Source organism: Parambassis ranga, chromosome 10 (assembly GCF_900634625.1).
Source record: "Parambassis ranga chromosome 10, fParRan2.1, whole genome shotgun sequence".
NCBI lineage: Eukaryota > Metazoa > Chordata > Actinopteri > Ambassidae > Parambassis > Parambassis ranga.
In genome coordinates, this window is record NC_041031.1 from 23,747,820 (window position 1) to 23,761,645 (window position 13,826).

The window sequence follows — 13,826 nt, forward strand, 5'->3', positions numbered from 1 at the left end:
TATCGATGAAGCGCTGTGACGTGTGAGAGAACATGGCGGTGTGTGTGTCCTGTGTGTGTCCTGTGTGTGTCCTGTGTGTGTTTGTTCAGTATGCACACACACAGTGTGATATGACGTTGCTGTTATCAGCTGGGAGCAGCGTGTTTCCATCACGGCTCTTTACATTTGCATCCTTTGTGTGCTGCTCAGTGGCCACTGAGCGTGCTCAGATGATCATGTGACAGCCTCAGTGTGTGTCTGTGTGCAGATTCCTGCTGATAACACTCTCCTGCTCCTCCTCCTCAGGTGGAGGACGAAGCAGAACCTGGACTACTGCTTCCTGATGATGTACGCTCAGTCTAAAGGGACGTACTACGTGCAGGTAAAGAACACACTGCACAAATACACAGAGGCTAAGGTGCAGCTAGCATGCTACATGTGCTGTAAGATAGAAGATAAGATCATTCATGATGAAGCTAACATGAGCAGTTAGCGAGCTAGCTGTAACTCTACCACATCATCACAATCTACACACAGTAAGAGAATGGATGTGAGCCTCTAGTGGCCCGCATGTGAAACTGCAGATGTTTGATGTGGGCCTCCTCCAGCACCGGGTCCTCTGCCTGTGAGTCTGCAGTGGTCTGGACCTGGAGCAGCCTCGGTGTGCTTGCTTCATGTCGGTGGAGGTGCGGCTGTGCTCTGACCACTTGTGGCTTCCATGTGGACCAGTGGAGTGCCGTCATTCCTCGCCATAAGTGGGCCAGATTAGATGTTGAAGTGAGCCGATCTGGGTCGGTCCACTCAGACTGTGCCTCTGTTGTGTGTCTGTCCTGTCTCACGTCTCTGTCCTGTCACCGTCCTTGCGGTCCTCTGGAATCTCGGCCGGCTGTTTCTAAATTGTCCGTCAGCACAGAGCTGCGGTCTGAACGTTCAGACTGTGATGAAGCAGGACGCCCATTAAAAGGAACGGTGATGTAAGCCTGCTGCGGCAGCTGCTGATGAAACTGTTGCATTGTGGGTGGAATGACAGGGCCGTTATGGAGGCGTCTCTGTGGCTTCATCACAGAGTGTTCCCTCTTCCTCCTCCTCCTCCTCCTCCTCCTCTCCTCCTCCTCTTCCTCCTCCTCCTCCTTTTCCTCCTCCTCCTCTTCTTCCTCCTCCTCCTCTTCCTCCTCCTCCTCCTCTTTCTCCTCCTCCTCTTCCTCCTCGTCCTCCTCTTCCTCCTCCTCCTCCTTCTCCTCCTTTTCCTCCTCCTCTTCTTCCTCCTCCTCCTCTTCCTCCTCCTCCTCCTTCTCCTCCTTTTCCTCCTCCTCTTCTTTCTCCTCCTCCTCTTCCTCCTCCTCCTTTTCCTCCTTTTCCTCCTCCTCCTCCTCTTCCTCCTCCTCCTCCTCCTCCTCCTCCTCCTCCTCCTCTTCCTCCTCCTCCTCCTCCTCTTCCTCCTCCTCCTTCTCCTCCTTTTCCTCCTCCTCCTCCTCTTCCTCCTCCTCCTCTTCCTCCTCCTCCTCCTCCTCTTTCCTCCTCCTCCTTCTCCTCCTTTTCCTCCTCCTCCTCCTCTTCCTCCTCCTCCTCCTCCTCCTCCTCCTTTTCCTCCTCCTCCTCTTCCTCCTCCTCCTCCTCCTTCTCCTCCTTTTCCTCCTCCTCTTCTTCCTCCTCCTCCTCTTCTTTCTCCTCCTCCTCTTCCTCCTCCTCCTTTCCTCCTCCTCTTCTTCCTCCTCCTCCTCTTCTTTCTCCTCCTCCTCTTCCTCCTCCTCCTTCTCCTCCTTTTCCTCCTCCTCTTCTTCCTCCTCCTCCTCTTCTTTCTCCTCCTCCTCTTCCTCCTCCTCCTTCTCCTCCTTTTCCTCCTCCTCCTCCTCTTCCTCCTCCTCCTTTTCCTCCTCCTCCTCCTCCTCTTCCTCCTCCTCCTTTTCCTCCTCCTCCTCCTCTTCCTCCTCCTCCTCCTCCTCTTCCTCCTCCTCCTCTTCTTTCTCCTCCTCCTCTTCCTCCTCCTCCTTCTCCTCCTTTTCCTCCTCCTCCTCCTCTTCCTCCTCCTCCTCCTCCTCCTCCTCCTCCTCCTCCACACTGTCTTAAAAACATATTTTCTAACCGACCTGGACCTGTTCCTGGCTGTTGGCTGCAGTTGTGGCACGATCATACTTGTTCAGGACGTGTTGGCACCTGTCGTTGAGAGAGGCGCCTCTGATTGGCTGCCTCGTTTAGCCAACCCGTATAAAGGACAGAGAAGTGATGAAAGCAACACTTTCCAGGAAGAATGGGCACAGAGGATGACCATAAAGAGATGGGAGAGAGCCTTGATTTATGTGTATTAAGTGATGTACAACAATAGGACGTTCTTTGGTGGGGAGGAAGAGGAGGAAGAGGAGGAAGAGGTGGTGATGATGATGGCTGATGGTGTCTGTACGTTGCTCTGTGTCGCTCACTGAAGCTCTGCAGACGGAGGCTGTGGTGATGCTGAACGCAGCTCTCCTGCTGGATCTGAGCTGGGTTATTTTTCTGGCTGTTTTCCTGTGATGTCAGCGCCATCAGCTCTGCCGGCGGCGGCGGCGGTGACAGGGCCTCGGCTGCTCCCACACTAAGCACTCTGACAGGAAGACAGAGCCTGACTCGCTGTTTTGATCTGAACTCTCTCTGAACTTTAAGAAGTGGCGAGCGGGGAGGTGAGGGAGGTGAGGGAGGTGAGGGAGGTAATGGCTCCCTGTCGACTCCCCGGGGACAAAAGTGCAGGAAGTAGACGTCTTGTCAGGAAGCGGGAGCGTCCTCTGCTGGTCTCACAGCTGACCTAAGATCAGGAAGTGTGAGGGTCACTGTGAAAGAAGAATGAGGAATGCCATAACAGTGACACCTGTGGCTGATAAGTGAACTGCAGCTACACCCTTACACTTATATGCAGTGAAGGTTTGTTGTGCCTCAGATGTTTACATTCTGCCGTCAGGTCGCCTCTCTCTCACTGATAAACCCTGCACCCCAGACTCCATCAAAGCCCCCGCTGTTAGAGGAACAGACAGCCCCTCTCTAATCTCCCTCCCTCTCTCTCTCTCTCTCACAGTTAGAGGATGACATCGTCGCTCGCCCGAACTACTTCACCACCATGAAGAACTTTGCGCTGCAGCAGCCATCAGAGGAGTGGATGATCCTGGAGTTCTCCCAGCTCGGCTTCATCGGTGAGTCGCTGCTGTCAGAGATCACACTGATCACAGCTTATTATCACAACCAGCAGACATCTGCTCACCACAGAGGGCTTCAGAGTACTGCAGCGATCAGCCTGGACCTGAGGTCTCTGCGATCAGCCTGGGCCTGAGGTCTCTGCGATCAGCCTGGACCTGAGGTCTCAGCGATCAGCCTGGGCCTGAGGTCTCAGCGATCAGCCTGGGCCTGGGCCTGAGGTCTCAGCGATCAGCCTGGGCCTGGGCCTGAGGTCTCAGCGATCAGCCTGGGCCTGAGGTCTCAGCGATCAGCCTGGGCCTGAGGTCTCTGCGATCAGCCTGGACCTGAGGTCTCAGCGATCAGCCTGGACCTGAGGTCTCAGCCTGGACCTGAGGTCTCAGCCTGGACCTGAGGTCTCTGTGATGATGACATGGCTAACATGTGACTTCTGACACCCGAACGCATCACACACCAGCTCGCCTGCATAGCATGTTAGCATGTTAGCATGTTAGCATGAGCTGCAGTCAGATGAGGCGGTGACAGTCAGTGTCAGGCTGTGATTCATGTCGGGATTTGTTACTATGGTAACCAGTACCCCACACCACGACCCATCTCAAACCTAATCAAGGAGATTTTGTACCTGAAACAAACCCCCGGTGCTGGACTGTGAAGACATGAATGCTGGTTGCTGCTCTCTGTGTCTGTGGGCTTTGTGCTGGTGGAGGTGGAGCAGGTCGAGGCAGCGAGGTGAAACTGAGACGGATTCCAGCTCCGCCTGACACTGAATTAAATCCGGCTGATTAATTGAAGCATCGGGCCGCCTCTGATCTGCGCTCTAATCATTCTGTCTGGCTTAATCAATGACTTCTGCCTCCCTGCAGCCTGTCAGCCCACAGGTGCAGTGCCCGCGTTACTCAGGCTGATCTGAAGGCGGCGTTTGGCTGACATCAGAGCGGTCAGAGGTCATGTGACTGTCTGTACACAGCGCTGGTTTGGAAGGTGGATGCTGCTGAGTGTTTAACTTCAGATCTTTAACCCTGCTTTGTTTGCCCTGCTCGAGGTTTGTTTTTTGCTGCTGATGTTGTTGTTGTTCAGGCGCTCGCTGGCGGTCGCTGACTCTGGAACAGCATGCGGTGCGTCGTCTGCTGCCATGACAGGCCAAGCTCTCAGGGACCTATTAGAAAGACATGGAGCAGCAAAGCCTCATGGGAAAAAATGATGCTGCAACAAAGAGTGTGAGAGAGCTTGGAGGGGAGAAGGCAACATTTAGCCACAGATCAAAGGTTCTCCTAGTTTGAAATGCTGACATGACGAGTGAAGTGCGTGCAGCATGTTCAGCTTCTCTTTAGCCTGTTGCTCTCATTAGCATTCAGAGGCTAACGCTAAAGATCCCAGAGCGAGTGAGGCAGAGGATTGAACCGCCGTCAGCTCTGGTTCCTGCTGACGTAATATTGCTGTTTCATTTATAACATTTAAAACAAGGCCGTAAACACAGCTGTTAGCTGATGTGTGTGCGCCCCCTGTGGTCATGTGAGAACAGTGCAGGTCGTCAGGAGGCTGGCAGCCAAGAAAATGGCTTTAGATCATAAAATGTTAATAAGCAGATTAGCCTGAACACTCCTGACGTTGGTGGAGGTCCCCCTGCTCTTCCTCCTCCTCCTCCTCCTCCTCCTCCTCTCTGACCTCATGAATGGTCTGTGACCTGAGTCGCCTGCGAGCAGCAGCAGCAGCAGCTTTAATAAATTCATCAGGGTGAAAGTGACTCTCTGCATTAAATCAGATGTGCTGCAGGGCTGCTCTCTAATTCAGCCCCTCACATTTGCTAAGTTTAGCTTCAGTCCGGCTGCTGTACGTCTGCCGGGGTTTTGTTCTGTTGCCCCGCAGAGGCTGGATGTCCGAATGGATCTGGGCAGCCGAGGAGCGGCGCTGAGCTCCGAGCTGGCCTCTGAATTCTTCCGTGTGTCGGTGGAGGTGGTACAGTTCCCTGTGTGACCTTTAACCCTCAGACAGAACCAGCAGCTGTGAGTCAGAGAGAGGACGGCCTGTCCGTAAAACTACAACTCCCAGGCTGCATCTATGCTGCAGTCAGCTGAGCAGGATTCAGAGAGCCTAACCCTGGGAGCCAGAAAGCAGCAGGAAGCTCCTGTGGACCGCAGTTAGCATCCTGCACCTAGCACTGTGTATCTGTGTTGTCATACGTTGCACCAAAGCGTCAGAGTTTCTATGATGTCTGCAGACAGGCCTTTGTCAGGTTTAACACTAGCAGCTACAGTTTAAGCTAACTTAGCTAAGTTAGCTAACAGCAAGCTAGCTGATGCTGCTTTAGACCCGGAGGATCAGAGGATCAGGGCGGAGTGGTGCTGTCCAGTTCACAGGCGGCTGCTCCCTCACAGCTGCTCGGGGATTTGAACCAGCAGCCTTTCACTAATTAGCTGCTGACAGGAGCGCACGGCTCACTGAGCCCAATGCACCTGAACACTGAGCGCTGACCCTCCTCTGTGTGTGTCTGTGTGTGTGTGTCTGTGTGTGTCTGTGTGTGTGTCTGTGTGTGTGTCTGTCTCTGTGTGTGTCTGTCTCTGTGTGTGTCTGTCTCTGTGTGTGTGTGTGTCTGTGTGTGTGTGTCTGTCTCTGTGTGTGTCTGTGTGTGTGTCTGTCTGTGTGTGTGTGTGTGTCTGTGTGTGTGTGTCTGTCTCTGTGTGTGTCTGTCGTGTGTCTGTCTCTGTCTGTGTGTGTGTCTGTGTGTGTGTGTCTGTCTCTGTGTGTGTCTGTGTGTGTAGGGAAGATGTTCAAGTCTTTGGACCTGTCACTCATCGTGGAGTTCATGCTGATGTTCTACAAAGACAAACCCATCGACTGGCTGCTGGACCACATCATGTGGGTCAAAGTCTGCAACCCGGAGAAGGATGCGGTGAGTGTGTGAGGCTGAGCTGGCGTTGTGTTGAGGGCTGTGTGCGTCCTGCAGGATGTTTTACATTGTGTGTGTGTCTTCTTCAGAAACACTGCGACAGGCAGAAGGCCAACCTGAGGATACGCTTCAAGCCGTCGCTCTTCCAGCACGTGGGCACTCACTCCTCTCTGGCAGGAAAGATACAGAAACTCAAGGTAGTGAGTCTGTCATCTGTGTTTGTCTGCATTGATTCATTCAGCATGATTCATGTTATGAAATAAATCCTGCTGAATGAAGAGACGAGGAGCTCTCCGTCCTGCTGCTCGGGCAGCTCTGCGCTCAGAGCTTCCTTCCTGCAGCTCTGGGGGCCAGGTGCTTCCTCCGCTCGACTGTCAGGGTGAAAGTTTAGTGAGTTTGAATCGAGGTTCAGTCCAGGTTCAGTACTCCTGAGGGATGAAGATGGAAAGGCTCTGCAGTCGGTGGCAGCTCTGCTTCCTGCCAGCAGCTCAGAGCTTAATGCCTCTGATTACTGTGTTAAGAGCGATGGATATTAGCCCAGCTGACTGCTGCTGCAATCTGCTCTAATCAATTGGATATTGATCCGGCTGTCCTGGACCAGCAGCTGCTCACTGTGGAGACTGAACCACAAAGGCCGACCGGCCGGCATGGGGCCGTGTTTACGGAGGCTAAAGCCGTTAGCCCACAGCCTGGAACGTGAAACATGAGCTCTTAGACCCCGTTCACACTGGAGAAAGTCATTCCAGCTAGAGTAGGATTGAGCCCAGACAGCCTTTAAGCTGGATGCGTTCAGACCTATTTTCAAATCTGGCTAGCACACAGTTGTGTCTGCACTCAATCCGGCTTCATCCAGCATGTTTGCTGTCCTCCAAACCACTAGGTGGCGCCTCGTAATATACAGAGTCCATTCACGCCGCGGTAGGACCGCATGTGCGCATGCGTCATGCGGTTTTTTTGTCCCGTGTCACACCCCGTGAACCAGAAGTAGCACATCGCTAACGGGAAGTAGCATATCGCTAACCGGAAGTAGCATGTCGCTAGCCAGATTCGCTCGCCACATTTGCGTTCACACCTGAGCCACATTTGAGCCAATTGATTGAAATCAAACTGGATTCAGCCGGATTCGAGGTGTTCACACTCAGAAAAAAACACATCTGGATTGATCTGGATGCGGCCGAATCCTGCTTAAGCCACATGTTTTTCCCCAGTGTGAACGGGGCCTTAAAGACACGCTGTCATATAATCTGACCTGCTGCACACACAAACACATTTAACCTCCAGGATCACAAAAATGACACCAGAACTAAAACAGGAAGTGTTTAGCAAGGAGGAAGGTGAGGACGCAGCGCCCTCCACCAACACGTCAGCCATGTTGTTTCTATTTATGTGACCAGCGGCAGTGACGCGCCCGCACAGGCAGCAGACGCTGATCCGAGCTCCCAGCCTTCACAGTTTCCTGTGTTCTCACACACACATCCGAGCTGTCTCTATCTGAGGCCGACACAGAGTGAAGACCGTGTTACACAGAGATTTTAAATGATAAGAATCTGTTTATGTGGTGACCTCAGGCAGCCATCTTATCCTCAGTCAGTCACACAGGAAGTGATGCAGGCTCAGACCTGCTGACTCAGTTTCTCGGTAAATCTTCGATAGGAAAACACAGATACGCTTCCTGGAGTCCGACGTCACGCTGCTGTTGCTGGTGTGGAGTGTTTCCCTGGACGAGCAGAGCTGCCATGACAGCCCTGCTCCGTCTCCAGAGTCTGCTTCTCTTCCAGGACAAGGACTTTGGGAAACAGACTCTGCACAAAGGTCACGCCAACCCGCTGGCCGAGGTGACCACCAGTCTGAAGACCTACCAGCACTTCACCCTGGAGAAGGCCTACCTGGGCGAGGACTTCTTCTGGGCCTTCACGCCCGTGGCCGGGGATTTCATACGGATACGGTTCTTCACTCCGGTCCGCATCGAGAGGTGGGTGTCAGCCGTGGAAGGGACGGGGTTTCAGAGGCCGTCTGAGTCCTGCTGAGATAAAGTCTGTGTCTGTTTCAGGTTTTTCTTTCGGAGCGGAAACATCGAACATCCAGGAGACAAACTCTTCAACACATCGGTGGAGGTTCTGCCGTTTGACGTGAGTCTTCACTGACACCAAACACAGCTGAAGGGGTTAAATCCCTGTTATAGAGCTCGTGTCAGAGAGTCAGAGCACAGTGAGACCTGCAGGAACCACACATCATAAACACCTGCAGCTAAGGAGAACGTGAGGTGAGGTCCTTCACACCATCAGAGAGCCAGGCGTCCTGAAGGAACCCTCTCAGAGGATCATCCTGCTGGGTTTCAGCCAGGAACCTGTTTATCATGAGGCAGCTAAAGTGTAGAGACACCTGGACCCTCACCAGGGTAACGTGTGGTTGGTTTTGTTTTGAAAATGATCTGGCGCCCCCTGGTGGTTTTAAGAACAACCTTTAAAGCCTAAAAGAAAGACACTCGATCACACAACACATAATAAACCACGATCTGGCCCAGGACCCGCTCACCCTGTCACACAGCTGGGCCCAGTGTGAGGTCACAGACTCCCACAATTCCTTGGAATGTCTGGACCCAGTGTTTGTTCTGCTCGCTCCGGGTTTGGCTGCAGGTCATCACACATATGATTGTCACATATTAGCTGTAGCTGCTTTAGCTTTAACCTCTACATACATGCTACTGCTACATGCTAGCTGTCAGGGAGCCCCGGCAGCTGATCTGTTTATGATAGATGTTGATGGACAGATGTTAGGAGGACCTCTGTGACGGTTCTGTGGACAGACACCATCGTCTCTGTTTGGATAGTTTTAAGTGAATGAACCCGAGGAGACAGACAGACAGGTGCAGCAGGAAGCTTCGCTCAGAGATGTGTTAAATGTGAGCAGACGTGGAGGAGGACGTGATGGATCAGCGGCTCCTCTGTGGTGGAAGGCTGATTAAAGCTGAGTGTCTCAGCAGGACACAGAGACAGATAGGAGGAGCAGAGGACGGGCTCCTGCTGAGAGGAGCACGGGAAATAAAATCAGTCGACACTTAAAGGAAGCTGTGCGCTGAGAGGGATGGGTGGAGGAGGCGGTTACCATAGTAACACTGACCAGGAAGGGGGGGGGGTTAGTTAGCAGCAGGATGTGGTGTCAGGATGCTTTGATGACATCACACTTTCAGGTGAATCAGCTGGTGTTTGTGTGTCTCCAGAACATCCAGGCAGAGAAAGAGGCCCTGACAGAAGGGAGGGAGAAGACGCCGAAGTACCATCGGACCGAGGACGGATTCATCAGAATAGGTGAGCGACGTCACACAGCAGCTCCCTGCAGACACACTGTCACACTGTGCTCTCAGCTCCTCACTGCTAACAGCTGCTCCAAAGCTACACATGGCAGCTAAACCTGGACAAGTGTCAAACCTGCAGCAGACAGGTCAGAGGAGGCAGAGCTCAGTGTGAGGAAGAGGAGGCGCTGTGCGGCGCCGCAGAGCCGCTGGTCCCGGGCGGGGACAGCGGCTGGTCCCGGGCGGGGACTCTGTCTGCAGCGTCCACAAACATTTGAACGGACAGCTTTGGTCCACACATGCACAGAGGAGAGCTGGACCCCCAAACCCCCCTGGGTTTATTAGTTCAGCAGGATTTACTGTAACCTTGAATAAATGAACGAGGCTCTGAGCTGCTGTCACTGACAGGAGATAAGGACGCTGCTGCTTCCACTGCACACAGCCGGCCGGCGGACTGACACAGGGCTGATGTGTTGAGGCTGCAGCAGCACCAGTCTGACCTGACCTTAGAAATCACCAGCAGCTCTCCATCAATCTTTCAGAGGAGTCGGCCGATCGATGGCCTGGAGCTTCTGTCTTTTAATTCTGCCTTCAGACGTTTGAGTGTGAGAACAACAACAGGCAGGAAACAGCTCCAGCACTTTAACCCCTTCAGCTCCGTATGAGCTCATCTGAGCTGCAGCAGCTTCTGATTCTGCTGATGTGAAGAGACGTCAGTCCGCTAAAGACGCCTCATCTGTGTCAGGTGTCTCTGAACCTCTGAAGTGAAAATATCCCAGAAGACTTCAGATTGATGTTGTCACTGCGGGCTCTCAGCCGGCGCCGTGCGGCTGGATATGGAGGGAAAGCCGTAATAATATCAGATAATACCCTGTGATAAACAATAACACACACGCTGCTCTTTGCTGGGATTACACTCCTACCTGGAAGCATGGCAGCAGCCTGATAATCCCTGTGAGTAAATCCTCTGAGGGATTACTGCCTTGTTGAGGTGCTGGAATGAGACAGCGGGTGGGGTCTGATGGAGCTGGGTGATTGTAATGGGTCATAATGACTTCACAAATCTGATTCAATTACTGCAACAGATGAATATTTAATAACCATCCCTGTAGAACTGATGGAAACCAGTCAGTTTAACACGGCTGCTCTCGGGTTATTGATCCCATTGATCTCCGTGTCTTCCAGGAACATTCCAGAATGGGATTGCAGAGGGGGAGGTGGACGCCACCTTTGGGCCCCTGGAGGCCATGCGTCTGTCCGTGATGACGGACTCCCCGGTGTGGGTGATTCTCAGCGAGGTGAGGACTTTATTATTATTTGTTATCTGTGTCTGTGCTGAATCATTGTCCTGAATCTCAGTCCTTGAAGGCATCACCAGATCATCTCTGGTTAAAATATTCCATCAAACCTCTTTATATCTCATGTCTGAGTTAAAACTCCTCCAAAAATAAAGAGTTCGCTCCAACAAGTTCCAGTAAAAGCTCTCCCCTCCTCAGCAGCGAGGAGGACGCCATGATGGAGTCACATGTGAGCAGCAGTCACATGACCAACACTCAGAGAGTGTCTGTCTGACCTGCAGCTCCTGCTCCTCTGATTGTGTTGCTGTTTCTTCACGTCATGTCTCAGATCTTCATCAAGAAGGCAGAGTGAAGCTCCTCCCCCTCAGCGTTACCTCAGCAGCGTTCAGCCGAGCCGACCCGCAGGCTCCTCAGCTGCCGTCCTGCCTCCAGACCCAGATCCCCCACCGCGGTGCCACAGCTCCGCCGCCTGGCCGGACCTCGCCGCTGCAGGGCTGAACAGAGACTGAAAACACAGACAGATGGACGGACAGGCGATGCTGGCGGGACGGCCCGCCCGTCTCCTGGGTTTGCACAACTCGACCTGCAACAAGAGAAGCTGTAATTATGAGGGTGTATTTATGTGTACATACAGTAAGATAAATGTTAAAACACTGGAGGCCAGAGACACACTGCTGAAGATCTGCTGCTTCCACACCCCACATATCTGTAAAGAGGGACAGACACACACGCAGAGGAGCGCCCTGAGTGTGTGAGTGTGTGAGTGTGTGTGTGAGTGTGTGAGTGTGTGTGTGTGAGTGAGTGTGTGTGTGTGTGTCTGTCAGGTTTCCTGTGAGCGAGTTGCCTTAATGAAGACGAAGAGCAGATTTACTTCCAACAGATCCCAAACATGTAGCGACAATAGATACCCACAATCCTTTGCTGCAGCCTCGGACCTTCTCACATCAGCGTGGCTTGAAACTACTGACAATGAAGTCTTTTAATATGTATGGGTTTACTTTGAGTTAACTGAGGCCTTGTCAACAACGACTGTCAGCTCCACAGGGCTCACCCGTACTCTGCAGTACTCTGTAGTACTCTGCAGTACTCTGTGGTACTCTGTAGTACTCTTGGTACTCTGTAGTACTCTTGGTACTCAGCAGTACTCTGTAGTACTCTTGGTACTCTGTAGTCCTCTGCAGTACTCTGCGGTACTCTGTAGTACTCTTGGTACTCTGTAGTCCTCTGCAATACTCTGCAGTACTCTTGGTACTCTGTAGTACTCTTGGTACTCTGCGGAACTCTTGGTACTCTGCTGTACTCTGTAGTACTCTTGGTACTCTGTAGTACTGTTGGTACTCTGCGGTACTCTTGGTACTCTGCAGTACTCTTGGTACTCTGTAGTACTCTTGGTACTCTGTTGTACTCTGTAGTCCTCTGCAGTACTCTGTAGTACTCTTGGTACTCTGTAGTCCTCTTGGTACTCTGTGCTCTGTGCTCTGCTGTAGTTTCTGTGCTGTGGTTTCCCTGCAGGTTTGGTCTGTGTGTCTTTGAGAAGAGGTTCTGATGAGTCGGCCCTTTTATTCTCAGACTCTCAGATGACGAGCAGGTGCCTTCAGCTGATGTTCATCAGATTAACAGCTGTTTATATTTTGTGACGACAGATGAACCTGCTCAGGCTGCTCTGCAGCAGAACATCACACAGACGACACACACATCCACTTTACCCTGCTTCATCCTGTGAAGTGGTCAGGGAGTCTTCCTCACCTGTCAGTGTGATGAAGAGCGCGCCTTGAGTGAGCTGTTTTACACATAAACGTCAAAATAAAATGAACCTGCTGCTTTACAGCAGCCAGGTCTGTGCACATTCTGTACATTAAAGTAAACTCCTGTTTAACCTGAGCAGGTCACATGACGGGAAGTGATAATCTGGTCAGTTCAATGTGTAACAACAGTTGAGAACCTGTGGGTCTGAATGAAGTGATGGATTCAGTGTGAAGGAGCCTGAGAACAGGAACGATGTGTGGAACCTTTCCTCCTGCAGGAGCGTCAGAAACACAGCAGGCTCAGAGACACAGGAGGTCATTCATTACACTTCAGGAAACAGCCCGACTTCTTTTCTTTGTACGATGCACTGGAATGCATTGCTATCATCTTGTATTTGTCTTTTGTATCCTTTAGATAAACTCTATTTAAATGAGCTTCTATCCGATCTGTGAGTTGTAATAAAGACAGAAGTTTAAAGGAGCTCTCAGCGTGCCGTTGTTTCTCAGCATCACTCACACTTCAGAGATGAACTTTGTATCATCAATCATAAAATAAAGTTACCCAGGATGCACTGCAGTTAATCCATTATGTTGATACACATGATGTTGAATGGATCAGGTTCCAGCTGAACACTTTGAGGAAGGAGTGAAGGATGTTTCATCAGAGGGCGTGATGAAACACAGGAAGTTCATGCTAAACACAACAGTCACAACACACCGGCGTGACGTTCAGAGTGTGAAGCTGCAGGTCTGAGGTGACTGAGGTGAAAGGCGGCGTCACACTGAATACCAGGAGTGAAAGGAGCCTTTTGTTCGGCGGCTCTGCAGAGGTGACGCTCCCATGGATGGAGATCACATGACTGTCACAGCGCCGCTCTGCTGTCAGGATGTTTGAGTGTGAGCCATGTGTGATTCGATTAGAGCAGAATCATCAACGTGTTAGAGACACTTTTCAGAATATACAGCCAGCTGCTCGCTGCAGATCGGATCAAACACTCAGGAGGGAATGGACCATTTTGTTCTTCTGGACTATTTTCAGTGGCAGAATAATCACATTTACACACACACAGATATCACAATTACAGAAATGAAGGCAACATTGGAACAGACACAGCATGGATATGGGTATAAACACAGGGTGCTAAATAAAAAGCAGAAAGCAGATCACAGCACTGATCAGGAATAAAATCTCACTCGTTTAACTGTCGTTATAAAGCTTCATATTATCAGTATTTAAATCGGGACTTTGATTACTGCTGTTTCATTATTAAATCTCTGAGTCTTAGCCCGCATGTCTTTGTATTAGCCTCACAACAACCAATCAGCGCACACTTCCCCTGACTGCTCGGCCAATCATCGCTGTCCACGAGGTTCAGCTTCGGGGGGCGGGTCAACCGAGATTTCCTTCTGACCAATCAGCGCCTGACAGTTGACAGGAAACGTCAAATATTCGCCCTCAGTGACCA

At 51.7% G+C, this 13,826-nt stretch overlaps 1 protein-coding gene across 2 annotated transcripts in view; it reads left to right on the plus strand.

Annotated features, from left to right (window-relative positions):
- The window catches only part of mgat4b (alpha-1,3-mannosyl-glycoprotein 4-beta-N-acetylglucosaminyltransferase B), a 43,924-nt gene extending 31,083 nt beyond the window's left edge, over positions 1-12,841 (plus strand). For both annotated transcript variants that reach the window (XM_028415896.1, XM_028415895.1), the window contains exons 7-15: positions 286-361; positions 3,023-3,137; positions 5,898-6,028; positions 6,115-6,222; positions 7,804-7,997; positions 8,076-8,154; positions 9,246-9,333; positions 10,503-10,615; positions 10,944-12,841. In XM_028415896.1, the coding sequence (XP_028271697.1) occupies positions 286-361; positions 3,023-3,137; positions 5,898-6,028; positions 6,115-6,222; positions 7,804-7,997; positions 8,076-8,154; positions 9,246-9,333; positions 10,503-10,615; positions 10,944-10,967 (928 nt within the window). In that variant the 3' untranslated portion in view covers positions 10,968-12,841. The remainder of the gene's footprint in view (positions 1-285; positions 362-3,022; positions 3,138-5,897; positions 6,029-6,114; positions 6,223-7,803; positions 7,998-8,075; positions 8,155-9,245; positions 9,334-10,502; positions 10,616-10,943) is intronic.
- The last annotated feature ends 985 nt before the right edge of the window (positions 12,842-13,826 follow it).